The 17416-nt window shown below is 56.0% G+C and overlaps 1 protein-coding gene across 4 annotated transcripts in view; it reads left to right on the plus strand.

Annotated features, from left to right (window-relative positions):
• The window catches only part of ADCY3 (adenylate cyclase 3), a 90162-nt gene that overhangs the window by 69447 nt on the left and 3299 nt on the right, over nucleotides 1–17416 (plus strand). For 2 of the 4 annotated variants that reach the window (XM_053891087.1, XM_053891089.1), the window contains exons 7-19: nucleotides 991–1149; nucleotides 1893–2070; nucleotides 6306–6434; nucleotides 8033–8175; nucleotides 8312–8473; nucleotides 10153–10240; nucleotides 10996–11112; nucleotides 12974–13095; nucleotides 13353–13418; nucleotides 14855–14936; nucleotides 15784–15942; nucleotides 16458–16604; nucleotides 17143–17262. In XM_053891087.1, the coding sequence (XP_053747062.1) occupies nucleotides 991–1149; nucleotides 1893–2070; nucleotides 6306–6434; nucleotides 8033–8175; nucleotides 8312–8473; nucleotides 10153–10240; nucleotides 10996–11112; nucleotides 12974–13095; nucleotides 13353–13418; nucleotides 14855–14936; nucleotides 15784–15942; nucleotides 16458–16604; nucleotides 17143–17262 (1672 nt within the window). Of the gene's footprint in view, nucleotides 1–990; nucleotides 1150–1892; nucleotides 2071–6305; nucleotides 6435–8032; nucleotides 8176–8311; nucleotides 8474–10152; nucleotides 10241–10995; nucleotides 11113–12835; nucleotides 13096–13352; nucleotides 13419–14854; nucleotides 14937–15783; nucleotides 15943–16457; nucleotides 16605–17142; nucleotides 17263–17416 lie in introns of all 4 variants that reach the window. The other 2 variants (XM_053891085.1, XM_053891086.1) reach the window with 1 other exon arrangement.

Genomic DNA, 17416 nt, shown 5'->3' on the forward strand with positions numbered 1-17416 from the left:
AGGCGGCTCAGTCCCCGGCTCTGGGAAGGGGGGACGTGGCTCGCCTTCTTGCCAGCCGAGGGGCCGAAAGCCTTCCGTGGCCTCTGAGGGGCCCAGCCTGCATCCACTGTTGTTTTCTAGAGAAGTGGCAGTCGTGGTAAAGGCTGTCACACCTCCTCACGCTGGTTTGGAGTCCCCCCCAGGCTCCCCGTCCCTTCTCTCCGTGTTTTCTCACTGTGAGCCTCCAGGCCCGTCTCAGGTCGGAAAGTCCGAGTGTGACAGCGACGTGGGGCAGCAGAGGTGGGACAGGGCCCCGGCCTCTGCTCTGGGCTCCCAGCCAGGGCTCCTGCCTCTGCCACTGGGAGGACACTGCCCTCTTCCCCCTCGCCCTCCCCTGTCGCTGTCACATTGCAGGTGGCTTAGAGGCCCCAGCAGGCAGGCCCTGGCTGGGATCAGGCACCAGGAGAGAAGGGGGCTCCTTGCTGAGGTTTCCCACCCCACCACCAGGATGGAGGCTGGGTGGTTGGGGGGGGGGGTGGGGGCGGGGAAGGGACACCTTGCCACCAGAGGGCGGTTTTGCATTGTTACCATCTTCTGGATTAGAGCTTCTCTGACATTGGCCTAGACACAAATGCTGTTCTGGGAGCGTGTGGGGGGTGGGTAGTTCAGGATCATTCACCTCCACTTCCCTCACCTTGGGGCAGCTTTCCCTGTTGTGCGGGCGCCTGGCACAGGTGGACGCGGGGAGGTAGCGGCCATTATTCTGTGGCTTCCTGCCTGCACCCCCATCACGCTAACTCACGATGTGAGTCTGGGCCTGGGCCGACCTGCTGGACCCCTAGCCACAGGTCACTTAGCTGAAGTGCAGGCAGAGAGCTGTGGAGTGCCCAGCAGCCCCCTCGGCCTGGAGTGGGAGAAAGCCAGCGCAGGACTCTTCCCGCAGGGCACAGAGGGCCGGCCACCTTGCCACGGCCATGCCCGACCCTCCTCCTTTCCGTGTGTGCCTGGCAGGTACGTGCGGGAGAAGACGAAGACTGGGGTGGACATGCGTGTGGGGGTGCACACAGGCACGGTGCTGGGGGGCGTCCTGGGCCAGAAGCGCTGGCAGTATGACGTGTGGTCCACCGACGTCACTGTGGCCAACAAGATGGAGGCCGGTGGCATCCCCGGGTGAGCGAGCATCTCCTTCCCGGTGGGCAGGCGTGGGCACTGAGGGAGGGGACCGTCCATCCGTCAGGGCTGGGGCTCAGCCAGGAGATACCCAGGAGCAGTGTTCTTCCTCAGGGTGCCTGCCTGCTTGCCCCGGGCCCAGCTGCCTCCTGCCTAGGCCTCTGCAGCCGTGTGTCCTCGTCCCCGTCCTCTCCTCGTGGGGCCACAGACGCTGGCACAGCCGTAGCCGCCTCCAAGGCTCCCCGCAGGGCGCCAAACCCAAGGAACAGGTTCTGACGTGGTGTACACCTGGCTCGAGCTCCTTTATACCACCAGCCAGTCAGGGCGGACGGGCTGAGGACACAGAGAAACCCTCCCCGCCTGGGTCAGGGAGTGGCCCTCCGGGGCAGTCAGGGTCCTGTCCCTCAGTGGTGACTCCCCAGAAATGGGTAACAACCCCCTGACGGCGGGTGGGAGCCATGTGAGGTGCATAACGTTAGGATCACCACCGAGTTCAGAGCGGCCTTCTACGCTCCTCACCTGGCCCGGTGCTGCGGGCAGCCTGAGGGTGTTTCCTTCCTGTTTCGCGGATGTGGCACTGAGGCCCAGAGGGGCAGGGGCCACACGGGCCTCACAGCCAGTTAGCACCGGGGCGCCCCGGCTGGAGCTCTGGTGGCACGTGTGTCCCCGCCTCCCCGGCAGCCTTGGGCTTCGGGGTGGCCCGACCCTCCGCTGACGGTCCCGGGCCTCTTGCTGCCGTCCAGGCGTGTGCACATCTCCCAGAGCACCATGGACTGCCTAAAGGGCGAGTTCGATGTGGAGCCGGGCGACGGGGGCAGCCGCTGTGAGTACCTGGACGAGAAGGGCATCGAGACCTACCTCATCATCGCGTCCAAGCCAGAGGTGAAGAAAACAGCCGCCCAGCACGGCCTCGACGGCCCGGTGAGTCCGCTGCCCGCCTCGCACGGGATGTGGAAAGGCAGGGTTCGAGAAGCAGGGCCTGGGGAAGAGCGGGCGGGGCCGTGGGGGGCACCCTCGCAGGGGGAAAGCGGGCTCCGGGGGGGAGTAGGGCACATGGCTCCCGGCAGGCTGACGGTGAGTGGTACAGCAGAGGACAGGCGCCCGGAGAGGTGTACGTGGCACTCGGGAGAGCAGCTGGCTAGGGAAGGGCTCCCTGCGTGGAGGAGGCAGTCAGAATCGTGGGAGAGACGTGGGCACCCAGGGAGCGAGTTCGCGGAGTGGGTGAGGATGCCAGGGGCAGGCACTGAGGTTGGCTTGGTCACAGAGGAGAACCGGGCTGGGAACTTTGCGGGGCGGGAAATGAGAAAAGAACCGGATGGAAGCGGTGAGGTCGTCCTGCCCTGGCCTCTCTGCTGATTTCCTGCATCTCGTCAGACCCAGTGCCCTCAGCAGCTGCCCCCACCAGCCTCCTGACAGGCTGTCTGGTTAGAAGCCACCAGTGGCTGCTGCAGAAATTGGGCCGTCTGTCATCCTCTGGTGAGCCTGGAAGGCGTTTTACTCCTCGAAGCTTTGCGCTTAAAAACCCCACCAGTCGTGGGAATTTGACAGTTGGGGGGTTTGGTGCTCCCAGAGTTGGCACGTGGAGACCATCCCATGGCCGAGGCTTTGTCTCATGATGGTTAAAGCAGGGCTTGAGCTGGTCGGGTGAGGTTTCTGTGGCTGAAGACGTGACCCCTGTAATGTCCGGAAAGAAAACTAGATGCCTTCCCCCCTCCCCCACGTGTATGTGATGACTAGCAAATCAAACACAAACAGAAGATTCATCCGTTTAAATCGAATTGCAACCACTGTTTCGTGAGTACTTCCGTTTCTCCGTAATTTCACTTAATCCTCAAGACAGCCCTGGGAGAAAGGGGGCTGTCGTCATACCCGCTTTACAGAGGAGGAAACTGAGGCCCAGAACGTTGTGTAAGTTGCAGATCTGGTAGGTGGCAGAGCAGGGCCCTGCCCCTGACCTGCCAGCCACCCCGTAACCCAGAATGTGGGCGCCCCCGTGTGAAGGCGTTCACATGGACTCAGCACTGGGAGGCCTGCACATGTGGGCACCGCCTCACTCCTGAGTAATTTAAAGTCCCATGAGGTGCCCGTGTTAAAGCAAAGGACACTTCAAGGTATTTTGGGCTGCATGTGAAGTCTGAGCTACAATTAAATGCTCCAAGGAACTCAGAAAAGTAGGAAGCTGTTTTTCAGAAAATTAGGAACTAAGACTTGACCTTGCCACAGAATTAACAAGTTCATTCATATTTTTAAGAGTGCTCTTTGGGGAACTGTAACATACTCACTGGAATGCATTGAAAATGTCTCTTCAAAGCTGTTCTACCAGACAGTAATCGACAGTAATTTAAGCAATCAGCTACTTTTGTAAAGCGGTAGGAGATTTGTAATTCCTGGCATACAAAATTTTTAAGAAACTGAGCAATGTTACTCCTTTCAAAACGTACCCACAAATTTGGTTTTACTGGGGGGCCACCTTGAAGTCACAGAGCAGTCAACACGTCCTTGGGATAGCACTCATTCCGCTGTGTTCTGATCTTGTATTTTATTTCGCTTCTTCCGATCACCCTTGCATGGCGTGTCATTTGGCTCAGGGGTTTTCCTCAGCACCTGGCACCCCTCTGAGAGTGCAGATGAGGGAAGGGAGGCCCAGGGAGCCTGGGCAGAGCCCGTCTCCATGGAGCCGTTGTGCTTGAGACATTCTTCCACTTGCAAATGAGAGAAAAGTTGAGTCTGTGGTTGCATGGCTTAAAACATCAGCTCTGAAGCTGTGAGCCAGCAGGAAACGGCCCATGCCGAGGCCGCGGCCTGAACAGGATGGAGCACAGGCACTGCGGGTCGAGAGAACCGACCTCTTCTTCTTAAGTGCACCATCACACAAGACAGCCAGCACTGGTTCCTGTGGAAACGTGAATGGTGTTCTCTTTTCAGCACTTCTTTCAGTGACATTTTATGGCCATTCAGGTTTTCAGTACTTTTGTAAAGTTGAATTTTAACAGTTTTTCTCCAAAAAAATTATTTTAAAGTTTATCTTGAGAGAGAGAGAGAGCGCGCGTGCGCACATGTCGGGGAGGGGCAGAGAGAAGGAGAGTCAGAATCCCAAGCAGTCTCTACGCCCCCAGCGCAGAGCCTGATACGGGGCTTGAACTCGCAAACTGTGGGATTGTGACCTGAGCCGAGCTCAAAGAGTCAGAGGGTTAACCAAATAAGCCACACAGACGCCCTGTTAACAGTTTCTTACTGCCCTTCCTGAAAATATCAATTTCTCGAAGTAGAAGGGCTGGGTTAAGGTTTCTGCACATGGAAAGCTTTTACCCCCGCTCACTCACCACCTGCCTCCCACCCCCGGAGGGCACCCTCACTGCCCAGCTCTTTACTCACTTTTAGGTTTGTTCATTTGAAAGACAGAACCGTGATAGATCACTGTTGTAACCTCATTTCTGTAATCATTAGTAAGGTTGGACGCTTACCGTGGTTGTCAGCGAGGTGTTTTCTTCTGTGGCATGTGCTTTATGTGGCCTTTGAGGGCCCGGTCCCCTCTCTGCTTTGTAGGGGCTCTTTGTTTATTAGAGAAGTGAACCCTGGCTCATGCGGTAGTCGGCGGCCATCGGCGGGGCATCCGCCGTGTGCCAGTGCCGCTGTGTCACAGGGAACTCGAACGTTCGGCTGTGGTTGGGAGCTCCCGCCTCCTGTGTTCTCTGCAAGGCGGCATGGCAGCCGCCGGGGCACGCAGAACTCATCACAGCCCGTGTAGCTCGTGTGGTCGACAAGTGTTCAGGAAGTCCTCATGATGAGTCCTTCCCGAGTGTCAAAAAGCTTCCGGACCTCTCCCTGTGCACACTGCCCTTGTTGTCAGGCCCACCCGCTCTCTCTGTCTCACATGCCATCTTTCATGATGCCCAGATTTCTCTCTCGGCCCCGGCCGTTGCTTGCACTCACCCTGTGGCCCCTGTAAGTGTCCATCTGCACAGACACGGGGGAGCTCGGTCCCCAGGTCCGAGGCCCAGTGCCTGCCGGTCCCTCTGCCCTCCCGTCTCCATCAGCGACAAGTTCATTCTTTCAACAGTTCAGACCAAAAACTGTGAACACGTGCTCGAGCCCTCTCTTTGCCATCCACAAGCGCGCTCTGTTGACCCCTCCTGCGAAAGAGAGCTCTGACCCCCCCACACCCCCTCACAGCCACCCCCGTCTGGGCCACCAGGGGCTGGGCCGCTGACCTGGCCCCGGTGCCCCGTCCCCATGGCAGGCAGTGTTCCTGCTGAGGTGTCGGGTGAAGTCCTGTCACTTGTGTTGGTCTCCATCTCACCCGGAGGGAAAGCCCGAGCCCTGCGGAGGCCAGGAAGGCCCAGCATGGCCAGGCCCTCGCCGCCCTGCTCTGCCTTCACTCACTGTCCCGGCAGCGGCTCTGACCTCCCGGCAGCTGCTCAGGCCCGTTGCCGGGCCTTTGCACCAGCTTCTCCCTCTTCCCAGGGTCTCTGTCCCCACAGAGCCAAGTGATTCGCTCCTTCAGGCCTTCGCTGACCTCCTCTCCACTGTCCCACTCCCCTGCGATCCTGTGCCCCTTTCCTGCTTTATCTTTCTCCAGAGCACGTACCCTCTTCTTACGCGCTCTGCTAACTTTACTTACTTGCTTCCCTGTTGTCTGCCTTTCCTCAGTAGAACGTGAGCTGTCCCGGTCAGGACGTTCTGTGTGTATCCCCAGGAGTTAGAGCAGTTCCTGTCACAGAGCAGGGACTCAGTAACACTGCTGCCCTGTGTTTCAGCGTTTAACTTACTCTGTCAAGGAAGAGTACTTAATCACTGGGGACATGGGCTTGTGGAATTTATTCAGACTTTCAGAAGGCATCTGACGGGCTCTACACCAAAAAAAAGACCTCTGTGAATCACTGTGTGAAGCGACTGTTTTAGAAATAGGAGTTGAAACAATAGGGTCTTTCTCTGCTTTGAATAATTTTACTCGTGGAAAAAGATACCAGAAAAGTACAGCATTTTAAAATTAATGTTCTAGAGGAGGAGTCAAACGGTAACTTCTTTAGAAATTAGAGCTTCCAAACTCTAGTGGGAAGATTCCAGACTGATAGTGCGTGGACCAACCAGGTCTGCTGGGGCCGGTGGGCGGCTGGGTCCAGTGCCCCGACAGCCATGTCTTTCCACCACCGCAGGCCCTGCTGAATGGAGCGCCAGCTTCCTCAAAGCCCAGCTCTCCCGCCCTCATTGAGACCAAGGAGCCCAACGGAAGCATCCACACCAGCGGCTCCACGTCGGAGGAGCCCGAGGAGCAGGATGCCCAGGTGTGTGCGGGGCGGGGGGCCAGGGCTGTGGGCAGGGGACGGGGTGGGGAAGGTTGCTGCAGGAGTGGGAGACTGGCCTGGGCTCTTCTCCTTTTTACTGGTGTCACCTTGGGCGTCACCTCCTACCCTGGTTCCACTGTCTCCTCCTGGGGTGGAGGGGGGCAAGTCCAAAGAGGTACTCACCTCGGAGGCCTTGTCTAGCCCTCCTGTCCCAGAATCCTGTGGCTTTGAGGGCAGCGAGGACATCCGTGGAGAATTCTGTAGGATCCAACCAAGACTGTTCTGGAAGTGAGACTTCAGGGTGGGCCCACCTCTCTGTTCCACAAGTCCCATGACAGCGGCAGGGGTTTCCGGAGGAATTAACATGCTTTCCGCCCTGAGGACGGGGCCCATTTTGGGACAGTGTCCAGGACCTGTCCGTTACTAAAGAGCTTCCTGGGCCCACTCAGTGATAAAGGCAGGTCCTGGGAGACGGGGGTCTCTGCCTTGCTCAGGTGAGCCTTCTGGCAGCCGTGCCGTTCTCACTGCTGGGCGGCGGCGGGTGGGGGGCAGACGAACGGCCCCAGCACCTTGAGATGAGGGGGCTGCAGAGCAAGAGGGGAGACAGGGCTGAAAGTTCTGGAGGTTTTCTGGATCACCGTGACGTTCAGCAATTGTGATTTCCTTGATAGAAGGTGGAAATGTAGACTCGACATAACTCGTTAACAAGAACGCAGATCCTTTTAGCAGCTTGTAATTTTTCTGTCCTCAACGATTAGCCACACTCCCCAGCATGCGCTTCAGGGACAGAGGTTCTTGGTGCTGGAACACATCTTCCTCGTCATTTTACAAAGGAGAAAGCTGGAGCTGGGCAACACGAGTGACATGGGATCAAATTGGCAACCAGTGGCACGCCCGAGCTTAGGACCGGGCTGTCTTGGTCCTGGCTTCCAGATACATCTGGACCCGCACAGACAGCGCTAATGGGCCCGGTCTCAGTTACCATTTGGGCTGATGGCCGTGTAATCACAGTCTGGAGTCATACTTTTGGAGCTGATGCTTTTCCTCTGTGCGAATTAAAATGGTAGAAGTCTCCCAGTCCCGCCACCCCACCAGTGACAAGGGTGTCCCTTCTTCTCCCAGCACTTTCCCCCTCAGACCTTCCTCCCCCAAATGAACCGATGTGCACTCCCTTAAGCCCTAGGGTTGGGGGTCATTCATGTCCCAGGGACGCCGATTGCGTGGCTGTATGGGACCCCGTCCTCATAGCAGGATGTGCCGGGACTGTGCTGCCCCAGCAGCGGTCTCACATTCCCGGGTGTCCTCCTCGGGGCCATTGGCTGCTGCCCCACATGCTGCTGTTAGTGGCTGGTCACTGCAGAGCCACGGTCCTGGGAAACCAGGAAGGACTGTGGCTTTGGGTCCAGACCCAAGCAAGATAGAGCTGCGTGGGTGCATAGGGAAGACTTCCTGTAAAGTGGTTTCTAGAAGGGCTTAGTTAGTCCTCCTGAGTGTGATCCCTTTTGTCCCCCCCCCCCCCACCACCCCTGCACCACCCTCTTTCCCCAACTCCGCCCCCACTCCTCCCACCCGCCCCCACCTCGGGCACTGCCTTGCAGGCGGACAACCCCTCGTTCCCCAACCCGCGCCGGAGGCTGCGCCTTCAGGACCTGGCTGATCGAGTGGTGGACGCCTCTGAGGACGAGCATGAGCTCAACCAGCTACTCAATGAGGCCCTGCTTGAGCGAGAGTCCGCCCAGGTGTAAGTGGATCCTCTGCATATACCTTGTAGGCCCTGACTTGGGGTTCGGGAAGTTAGCCATCTTAAATGGGGCCCCTTCCTGTTAGGCCAAGGCAGATGTGACATCCGTGTTTCATGGGACGTGTTTCCACCGCAGAGTGAAGAAGAGAAACACCTTCCTCCTTTCCATGCGGTTCATGGACCCCGAGATGGAAACCCGCTACTCCGTGGAGAAGGAAAAGCAGAGTGGGGCCGCCTTTAGCTGCTCCTGTGTTGTCCTGCTCTGTACGGCCCTGGTCGAGATACTCATCGACCCCTGGTGAGGAGGGCATGGTGGGAGCCGATAGGCCAGGAAAGAGGAAAGGTGATGAGCATCCTAGGCCAGAGGTGTAAAGGGTGTGAGTGCATCATCTGGAGCCTGACACTGGGGCAAAAGCCTGGTCTCTTCCTTGCCTCGGTGGAACAGCCCCAGCCCATCTCGGGCCCAGGTGTAGCTAGGACTGTGCCCTGGACCCCCTTCCTTCTGTCTACCTCGGGTTCCAGAATAGCACTAGCCTTAAAACCAGGATGGAGAAAGCCGAGGGGTAGAGAGGGGCCCAGGAGGATGGAGGCCTTGGCTGTGTGGGCCTCAGTGGTCTTGGGACGAGGAGACAGGAGATGGGGACCCTCTTCAACCTCAGTCGTCAAGGCTGACCTGGCTTCCCATTCTTGCCTCATCTTAGCAGGTGATTGTAAGCTCTGGGCACAAACGGATTTCTGCAACACAGCAGCAGGTCCTCTGGGGCACGGGGGATGTTCTGGAGTCCTTGCCCCAACCCTTGAGGCCCGAGTAAAGGTCAGAGGTCCCCCTCCCCGTGGCCCATCAGCAGCTCACTCCTGCACGGGGTTCCCCCTCAGAAGGAGGTGGGCGGAGCCCTGTCCCAGTTACAGTTGGGGGCACCGTAAGGAGCCTCGGACTTAGTCGCAGGTTTCTAGACACGGCTTCGTTGCCTATTTGTTGTACGGCCGTGTCTCTAAGGTTCCCAGAGTATCGGTTTACTCATCGGTAAAGCCAAAGATGATGATGGTAATAACAATTTGAAGATCATAATGCCCTCTCTCCTAACTCCCAGGACTGTTGGAAGGATCAAATCCATTCATTCGCTGCACAGGTATTTACGGGCTGCTCTGTGCCCGGCGCTGAGGTCTAGGGATATGCAGCGAGGACTGCGTACAAACAGCCCCGCTCTCATGGAACTTCCGTTCTAGCAGAGGGAGGCAGACGTAAACAATTGAATAATCAAAACACGTATGCAGACAGGGGCAGGTGGCATGGATAAAAGACGTAAACAATTGAATAATCAAAACACGTATGCAGACAGGGGCAGGTGGCATGGATAAAAGTCAGGTGAAGAAGGGAGTGGGGAATGCTGGCGGCGAGTTTAGTTGTGTCGGCGTTTGTGTATGACCCCGGGCGGAATGGCCTCACCGACAGGGCGATACTTCAGTAGAGACCGAGAATCCGAGAATCAGGCGCCGGCTTGGCAACAGAGGTTCCTAGGGAACCGAATGGTGGGGGTGTGAGTACGGGGAGGATCTGGAGACCCCGAGTTTCTCGGAATTGAGAAGGTGGGTGTGGAAGTCCCTGCTCAGCTGTGAAGCTCTGTGCGGTCGGCAGAGGGGAGACCTTGCCACCCTCGGCTGCAGGGGAGAGGCTCTGTCCCCCCGCTCTCCCTTCATGGCAGGGCGCTCATTCCTGAGAACCCCGTGTTTCTCCTGGGCCCTGCCCAAGGGCATCTGTGCCCCAGCAACAACTACCGCTGGGGAGGGCCGCACATGCCCAGGCCCTGCACTCAGGGCCTCCATCCCGTCTCCACAACAGGAGGCAGGGCTCCGTGAACGTTTCAGGTGCCGGCATGGAAGGGCCTGCCCTCTCCCTTCTCCTCTTCTCTCCTGGCCCTTCACCCGATCTCACTGACCCATCTGCTCCCCTCTCTCATTGTCGTCTCCCCTTCACAGGCTGATGACAAACTACATGACCTTTGTGGTCGGGGAGGTTCTCCTTCTGATCCTGACGGTCTGCTCGCTGGCCGCCATCTTTCCCCGGGTAAGAGCCGCTTCCCCTTTGACTCCGAAGCCTTCTGCAAGTGCAGGTGGCATCGACGGAGTTCTGCATCCCGTCAGATCCTGACAGATACGCTGCCTTTGTTAGGATGGTGCAGGCATTTACCCATTCATTCATTTGTCCCACACCGGTCATTCATTTGCTCCAGCTGAGCAAGCAGGGGTGTGTAAGCCAGAGTCCGGATAAACGGGGACCTGCGTAGAAAAGCAGCGGAGGCCCCGCCGGAAGGGGGTTGGTCCCGGCCAGACAAAGGGACTGAGACGTTCTCCTGTAAGCACCGGGGTCCCATGCAGAGTCTGGGATCAGAATGACCAGAGAAAAACAGTGTTTTAGGGAAGGGGGTCTGGCAGGTGACTTGCCGGGTCACTTGCAAGACTTAGGGCACGCCGACCCAGGAAAGGCAGGAGCAGCCAGGCAAAGATGGCTGGCCCCGAACATTGTTCCCTGACGTGGCCTTGCCGCTTGGACTTACGGAGCGGGCTGCCGCTGCTGGCGCTGCCCGCAGCCCCCTGGGCTGGTCTCCGTGTCTGCTCCAGAAAGGGCTCTGGTATCTGGAGGCCCCGCTGTGTCACAGACCCCTCCAGTGGGACTGATACAGAGCATCAGGTTCCTGCGCCACCTCCTCAAGTCTGCCGGTCAGTTTTTGGTTGACTCACAGGCAAAGGGTCATTAGCAGCCATATTTACAGGAGAAAAGACTGTCAAAGGCTCATGGCCCCTGAAATTCCATTCTTCTAGGCCTTTCCTAAGAAGCTCGTGGCCTTCTCGACTTGGATCGACCGGACCCGCTGGGCCAGAAACACCTGGGCCATGTTAGCCATCTTCATTCTGGTTATGGCAAACGTTGTGGACATGGTGAGCTCCAGCTGTCGCTGTAGAAGGGACACCCCCTCTCTCAGTGGAGAAAGGCTTCTGTATTGGCCAGCGTGAGCAGTTTGTCAACCAGTCCTCCCAACTAGACATGGCTGAGTTTCCTAAACAGATTATCTTGGCCAAATGGAGAGCGTCTTCTACCCCAGAAACCTGAGACTGACCTGTTGCCCCAGCTCCGTGCTCTCCCAGAGTGCAGGAGCCCGACACCATGCTCCAGATCCCGTGTTGGATGTTGACTCATTTAATCTAACAGTCCCAAGAGGTGTTGGTACCATTGCCTACAGCCTCAAGGCTCAGAGAGGTTAATTCACTTGTTTTAGGTCACACGGCCAGTAAGTGGCAGAGTAAAGGACTGAGCAGTTCTAAACCCCAACCCTGTGAAGAAACTCCCTATCTCGCTGCTCAAGGGGCACAGTACTTGTATGCGTTCTGCATATCTGAAGTGTTCCCTACAGTGTGGTGAAAGCCAGGTATCTAAGGGGTATCTAGGGGGCAGGTAAGCCCGTTCCGCTAAAGGAGCTCTCCTGTTTGGACTTCGTCCATTTGAACGTTGCCAGACCTTCCTAGAGCCCAAATGGCTCGGGGCAGACAAATCCTCTTCTCTGCTCTCAATTCATGGAGAAGCGGCAGGTCCCAAGGGGGCAGCCAGATGCTTTCCTGGGGAGAGGGGACAGCAGTTGGAAACCCCGACCTATTGACTGAGAGCCGCCAGTCATTTGCTGAGCACTGGCAGCTTGGAGCTGTTGTTGACTTTCTTGTCATTCGTCATGGCTCCCGACAATTTTGGCAGTATTATATACACTCTTAAAAAGTCCTACATTTTCCAAATAAATCTTATAGCATTTGCTTTATTTTCTTTAAAAATTGAAGCACAGGAAAAAAAAACAAAACAAAACCTCACCATGGAGACTGAATCTGGTGGTAGTAGAGGTGAAAAATCCCTAGGGCCAACTGAGCCCAAGTCCAACTAGAATGAGAAGCTGTGGGCTCCAGAACCTAACACGCCCCTGGTCGCACGATGCGCAAGTGCAGGGAAGAGAAGCCCCAGGCCCCTAGCATGTCTGAACCCGCCTGGAGCCTGGTGCCGGGTCATGGACAGCGGGAGAGCCCGTTGCCAACGGAGGGGTGCAAGACCAGGGAGGTATAGGAAAACTTTTCACGTGCTGAGAACTTCCCCAAAGGCAGATGAGCACCAGAGGTTGCAAGTTACAGAAAGTGGGTTGGATTCAGTTCCCTTGACTCTATGTGCTCGGCAGCAGGACTTGAGAAACGGAAGTGTTTGCGCGGAGACTGGCTGCCATCGCGGTGATGCTGTGGGGGAGCCCCCCTCCCCCTTAAGCAACAGTGTGATGTGGGCAAGAGCATTTGTATTTGAAACTGAAATACTGGACTCCTGGCTCTGGCTTTACCACTTGCTCATTGTGCTATTTTGTGCAAGTCCAGCCTGAGTTTTCTATACAAAGGTGGCAATAGCAAAAATACTGGAATTTTCATAGACGTCAAATGAGAGACGGTTAAGCTCTTAGTAGGAACTAGTGGCCTTTGTATTATTCCTTGGTAAGTTTTCCCATCTGTCAGTGTTTCTGAGGGAGCTGTGGGAAGTGGCAGCTGAAAGGACACTGCCGTGCACAGCCCTCTCTGACCAGTGTTTACTGTCCCCCTGTACCCTGTGTTCTCCCCCTGCCACCCCGGGCCTGCCCTCCAGCTTAGCTGCCTGCAGTACCACACAGGCCCCGTCAACAGCACCGCAGGGACGGAGGCAGAGGATGGCTGCGTAGAGAACCCCAAGTATTACAACTATGTCGCTGTGCTGTCCCTCATCGCCACCATCATGCTGGTGCAGGTCAGCCACATGGTGAAGCTCACACTCATGCTGCTTGTCACGGGTGCTGTGGCTGTCATCAACATCTACGCCTGGCGCCCCATCTTTGATGAATATGACCGCAAACGTTTCCAGGAACATGAGTAAGATGAGGCCTCTTTAGGGGTCTGTTTTGTCTCCTTCCTCCCCCCACCGCCCAAGTCTCCACGTCAGGGTCATGGGCCTTGGGCTCCTTCGAGGCTTGGATGGGAATCGGGGTTCGTGGCTTCTCACAGATACGCCTCTGAGATCCTTTCCATTCTCGATGAGTGGAAGATCGCGGCTGCCTCCGTGTTCAGCTTCTGGGCATCAGCCTCTTGTACTCAGGTGGGGCCTGAGTATGCGATTATCTGTCCAACAGCTTTCCTGTGGTCGCCTTAGAGAAGATGCAGGTACTTTCCACCCCCGGGCTCAACAGCACTGACCGGTAAGGGCAACTGCTTTCCCCGTTCGGTCTGCATTTAGTCTCCCTTTCTTCTAGAGACAAGAGAAGGCCATGATCTCACCCCTTCAAAGGCACACGATGTGGGAGATTTATTAGAGCAGTATGTGTTTCTGTAGGAGGGGTAGGAGGGCTGGAGCAGAGGCGGAATGACCCGGGTACGGACCTGGCCGTTGTGGCCTTTCCAGGTCAGAGAGCGAGCCGGGAGAGCAGCAGCAGTGTGGTGAAGGGGGTCGGGTGGAGGCCGGGCTCAGGTGAGGGGAGAGGCAACAGACGGCCAAATGGATGTGATAGCTGCATTTAACTGGCCGGCAGGACCACAGCAAAATGAGGAGGAAAGAGCACCGCACTTGATCTAGAAGGCATGGATTCTTCCCCAGCTGCAGGAGTCCTCTCAGGGGCCGCAGGCAGGCCATCGTTCGAGTCCGTTTCACAACTTGAAGAGGATAGTGGACTAGAAGTTCTTCAGGGTCCCCTCTAGCGCTAAAGTTTTAGAATTTTATGATTCGGTGCCTTGACTAGACTTACCTAACAGAATTAGGGTAGAAGAACTGAATAGACCCTTCACAAAAGAAGAAATCTAAATGGCCACTAATAAATGAAAGGCACTCATGTAATCAAGGAAATGAAAATTAGGACCAGGACGAAATACCACTACACACCTACCCGTTTCTCGAGAGTTAAGAAGTCTGGTAATATCCAGTATGATGGTAACACAAACGCTCCTGATGGGAATATAAATTGGTACAACCGTTTTAGAAAACCATTTGGACTTATTTAGTGAGGTTGCAGATAGACCTATGACCCGGCAATTCTGCTGCTCCGTACGTTCCTTACAGAAACCCATGCACATCTGTATGTCCCAGGACATGTGGGCAGAAACGTCCGGTTGTGTTCATCATAGCTACACACACACACACACACACACACACACACACACACACACACACGTCCAAAGCAGGTGAAGCCAACCCAGATCCCATCAACAGCAAATGGGTATACAAATTGTGACCTACTCATGCAGTAGGCTACTATGCGGTAATGAAAACTGTTAGCGCCGTACAAAAATGTGAAGTTATAAAGCACCATGATAAAACGGTGCCTTAGTTCCATCACTCCGAAGCCTTTCTCCAGAGGCTTCCATGGTTGCACCTACTTCTGTTATCAATCAGTTGCAGTGTTTACTAAACACCGGGGGAGTGGCCCTGGTGTGGATTCCAGGAGCTGCCCCGCAGGGCTGCCTATTAGGAGCCCAGTGATTAAGATTTACCTGTGAGTCCAGGCTTGATGTGAAGGTGCTTAAGGAGCCGGGAGAAGTTTCTGGAGCCCAGGGTGACGGGAAGGGCACAGCCCAGTTGGAGGGAGTGAAGCTGCCTTCCAAGATGGCAGCAGGGGTGGATGAATTACTGTCTGCCCCACAGGCTGCCCCTGGTGCCTTCTAAGTACTCCATGACAGTGATGATCTTCATCATGATGCTGAGCTTTTACTACTTCTCGCGCCACGTGAGTGCCCACACACCCTCCTCTCCCGTCTTTGTGCACAATCCGTCAGGGTTTCTTAAAAACGCAGTCTCAGGATCTAAGAAGCCCGGCTCCTCAGGAGTGCTGGTTTCCCTTACCCAACTTGGCATGTGGCCCTGGCCAAACCATCACCCCCTCCTTTTTCTGGTTTCCTCCCTTGTAATACAAGGAGAACAGTTCGTTACCTCTTTCCTCTGACTTCCTCCAGCATGCTGAAGGAAGCATACAGTGGAGGCATAAAAGCTTGGAGAAAATCTGTTTCTTAGGCTAAGGGCTCCTGGATTTTCACTCACCCTGGTTCTAGGGGTCACTGACACGCATGGAGGCAGAAGAGAAAGGGAAAGAAGCTGATGAAGTTTTGTTTGGTTAAAAGGAAAAAAAAATAAGCAGAGAGGGAGAGAGTGAAGTAGTTCCATGCTAGCCCAGGTGCCCCCCGGTGGCTTGCGAGGGAAAGTACAGCCTTCCCGAGGCACTTCTTGGCCTAATGGAGCCTGCTGGAAATGGGGACGCCCCGCTGGGCTAGGAGATCTCCATTGCTGCCCGCGTCCCCCAGGCCAAGATGGACCTGTAGCTAGAATTAGGTCCCAGAAGGCCCCGCATCTCCAGAAGGCCTCTGGGAGCTCTGCATAACCACAGTGAGGCTGGAATCCTCACTACAGCTGCAGGGTGGCCTTTGTGAGTAGGTGGGTCTCTCCGGGGCTTCTTTCTCTTGTCATTTAGCCACCTTCCTTCAGGTTTTCCCACGTGGAACCCCTGCATCCGAATTCCCGCTTCATCTTTCCATCAAATGGTCAGCTGAAGCACACACCTTGCCTGTGCCTGTCCACAGGTGGAAAAATTGGCACGGACACTGTTCTTGTGGAAGATTGAGGTCCATGACCAGAAGGAACGCGTCTACGAGATGCGGCGCTGGAATGAGGCCTTGGTCACCAACATGTTGCCTGAGCACGTGGCACGCCATTTCCTGGGGTCCAAGAAGAGAGATGAGGTGAGGGGTGGCCCCGTGCGATAGCTCGCAGCCGTAAGGCTGTGTGTCGTCTGGCTTTCTGCCAGGGAGCCCCTCTGGGCCCAAGGTCTTCTCAGGAGCTGGCACCGTTCCAGGCAGGGCTGCGCCCAAGCTGCAGCTGCATCGTAAGCAAGAGGGAAATTCACAGGCGCTCGGTAGAGAGCGCTTCAACCTGTGGGCCACACATCCCCGGAAGGCCCCGTTTCCGCCGAGGCCTTGGCTAGAGCTCCCCTGTCAGCTGCCATCCCCTCACGTAGAAGGGTTCTTCTGCCTCACTTCCCAATTCCATCCCACCCACTTGCTCAAAGCTAGGGCTGTTCCAGAGACCAGAAAAACTCTTGTTCAAAGTCGTGACAGTCTACCTCCTTACGGCTCAAAGTTGGGATAACCTGGGAGGTATCCAAAAAGCTGAGTACACCAATCACAGGAGATCGTCATTTCTGTGGCACACCGTTCCGTCAGCGTTTCCTTGAGCGCTCGGGCCTGCCTCTTTCTAGGAGCTGTACAGCCAGTCTTATGATGAGATTGGAGTCATGTTTGCCTCCCTGCCCAACTTCGCCGACTTCTACACAGAGGAGAGCATCAATAACGGTGGCATCGAGTGTCTGCGCTTCCTCAACGAGATCATCTCAGATTTTGATTCTGTGAGTCCCCGTCCTGCCCCTAAGCCAGCTCACTCTGGATCACATCCCAGGACAGGCTGCAGAAGTCAGAACCTGTCATTACCCTAGCTGCTCCATCTTTCTGGCTGAGCCCCTCCCCATTAACGTAGGAGCTCCTGCAGCCTGGTGGGTCTGAGCGGGCAGGCAGGAGCCTGGGAAATCGCCTGCAAATTCAGGGTACGACTGGCTAAAACAAGATCCTGAGGCCCCTCGGATTCTCCCCACCCTCAAATTCAGATCCAGTAAAATTAGGTAACTCGTACGCCAAGGAAAATGCTTTTACATATATGCTCAATCACCCTAGGGGACTGGCAGTTTTGTCCCACGTTAAGGTCCTAGAAACTGAGGCTCATCGGGAAGTTTGCCTGAGATCACATGGCTGACAAGCGGCAGACTCAATCAGACTGTAGGAAACCATCTCTGGGCTGTCTTGTGGGGTTGTTGTAAACAGGCACACCTGTCACTTAGTTGGCTCATTTATCCCCGTTGACTGACATTTCTTCTTTAATACTGGCCCCAGCTCCTGGATAATCCTAAGTTCCGGGTCATCACCAAGATCAAAACCATCGGCAGCACCTATATGGCAGCTTCAGGAGTCACCCCGGATGTCAACACCAATGGCTTCGCCAACTCCAACAAGGTAGCTAACCACCTCTGTGGCTGGAGGAGATGGGGCTCTGCCTCCAAGGCAAGAAAGCAGCGGCCCGCACCCAGCACGTGTGAAACGGGAAGTTACGAGGGTAGCTGACGTTCCCGGGTACCGGTTGTGCCAAAGGGACACACGCACCGCCAGC

The sequence above is a fragment of the Panthera pardus genome, unplaced genomic scaffold (genome assembly GCF_024362965.1).
Source record: "Panthera pardus isolate Hobbes unplaced genomic scaffold, ASM2436296v1 HiC_scaffold_26, whole genome shotgun sequence".
In the NCBI taxonomy this organism is placed as follows: Eukaryota; Metazoa; Chordata; class Mammalia; order Carnivora; family Felidae; genus Panthera; species Panthera pardus.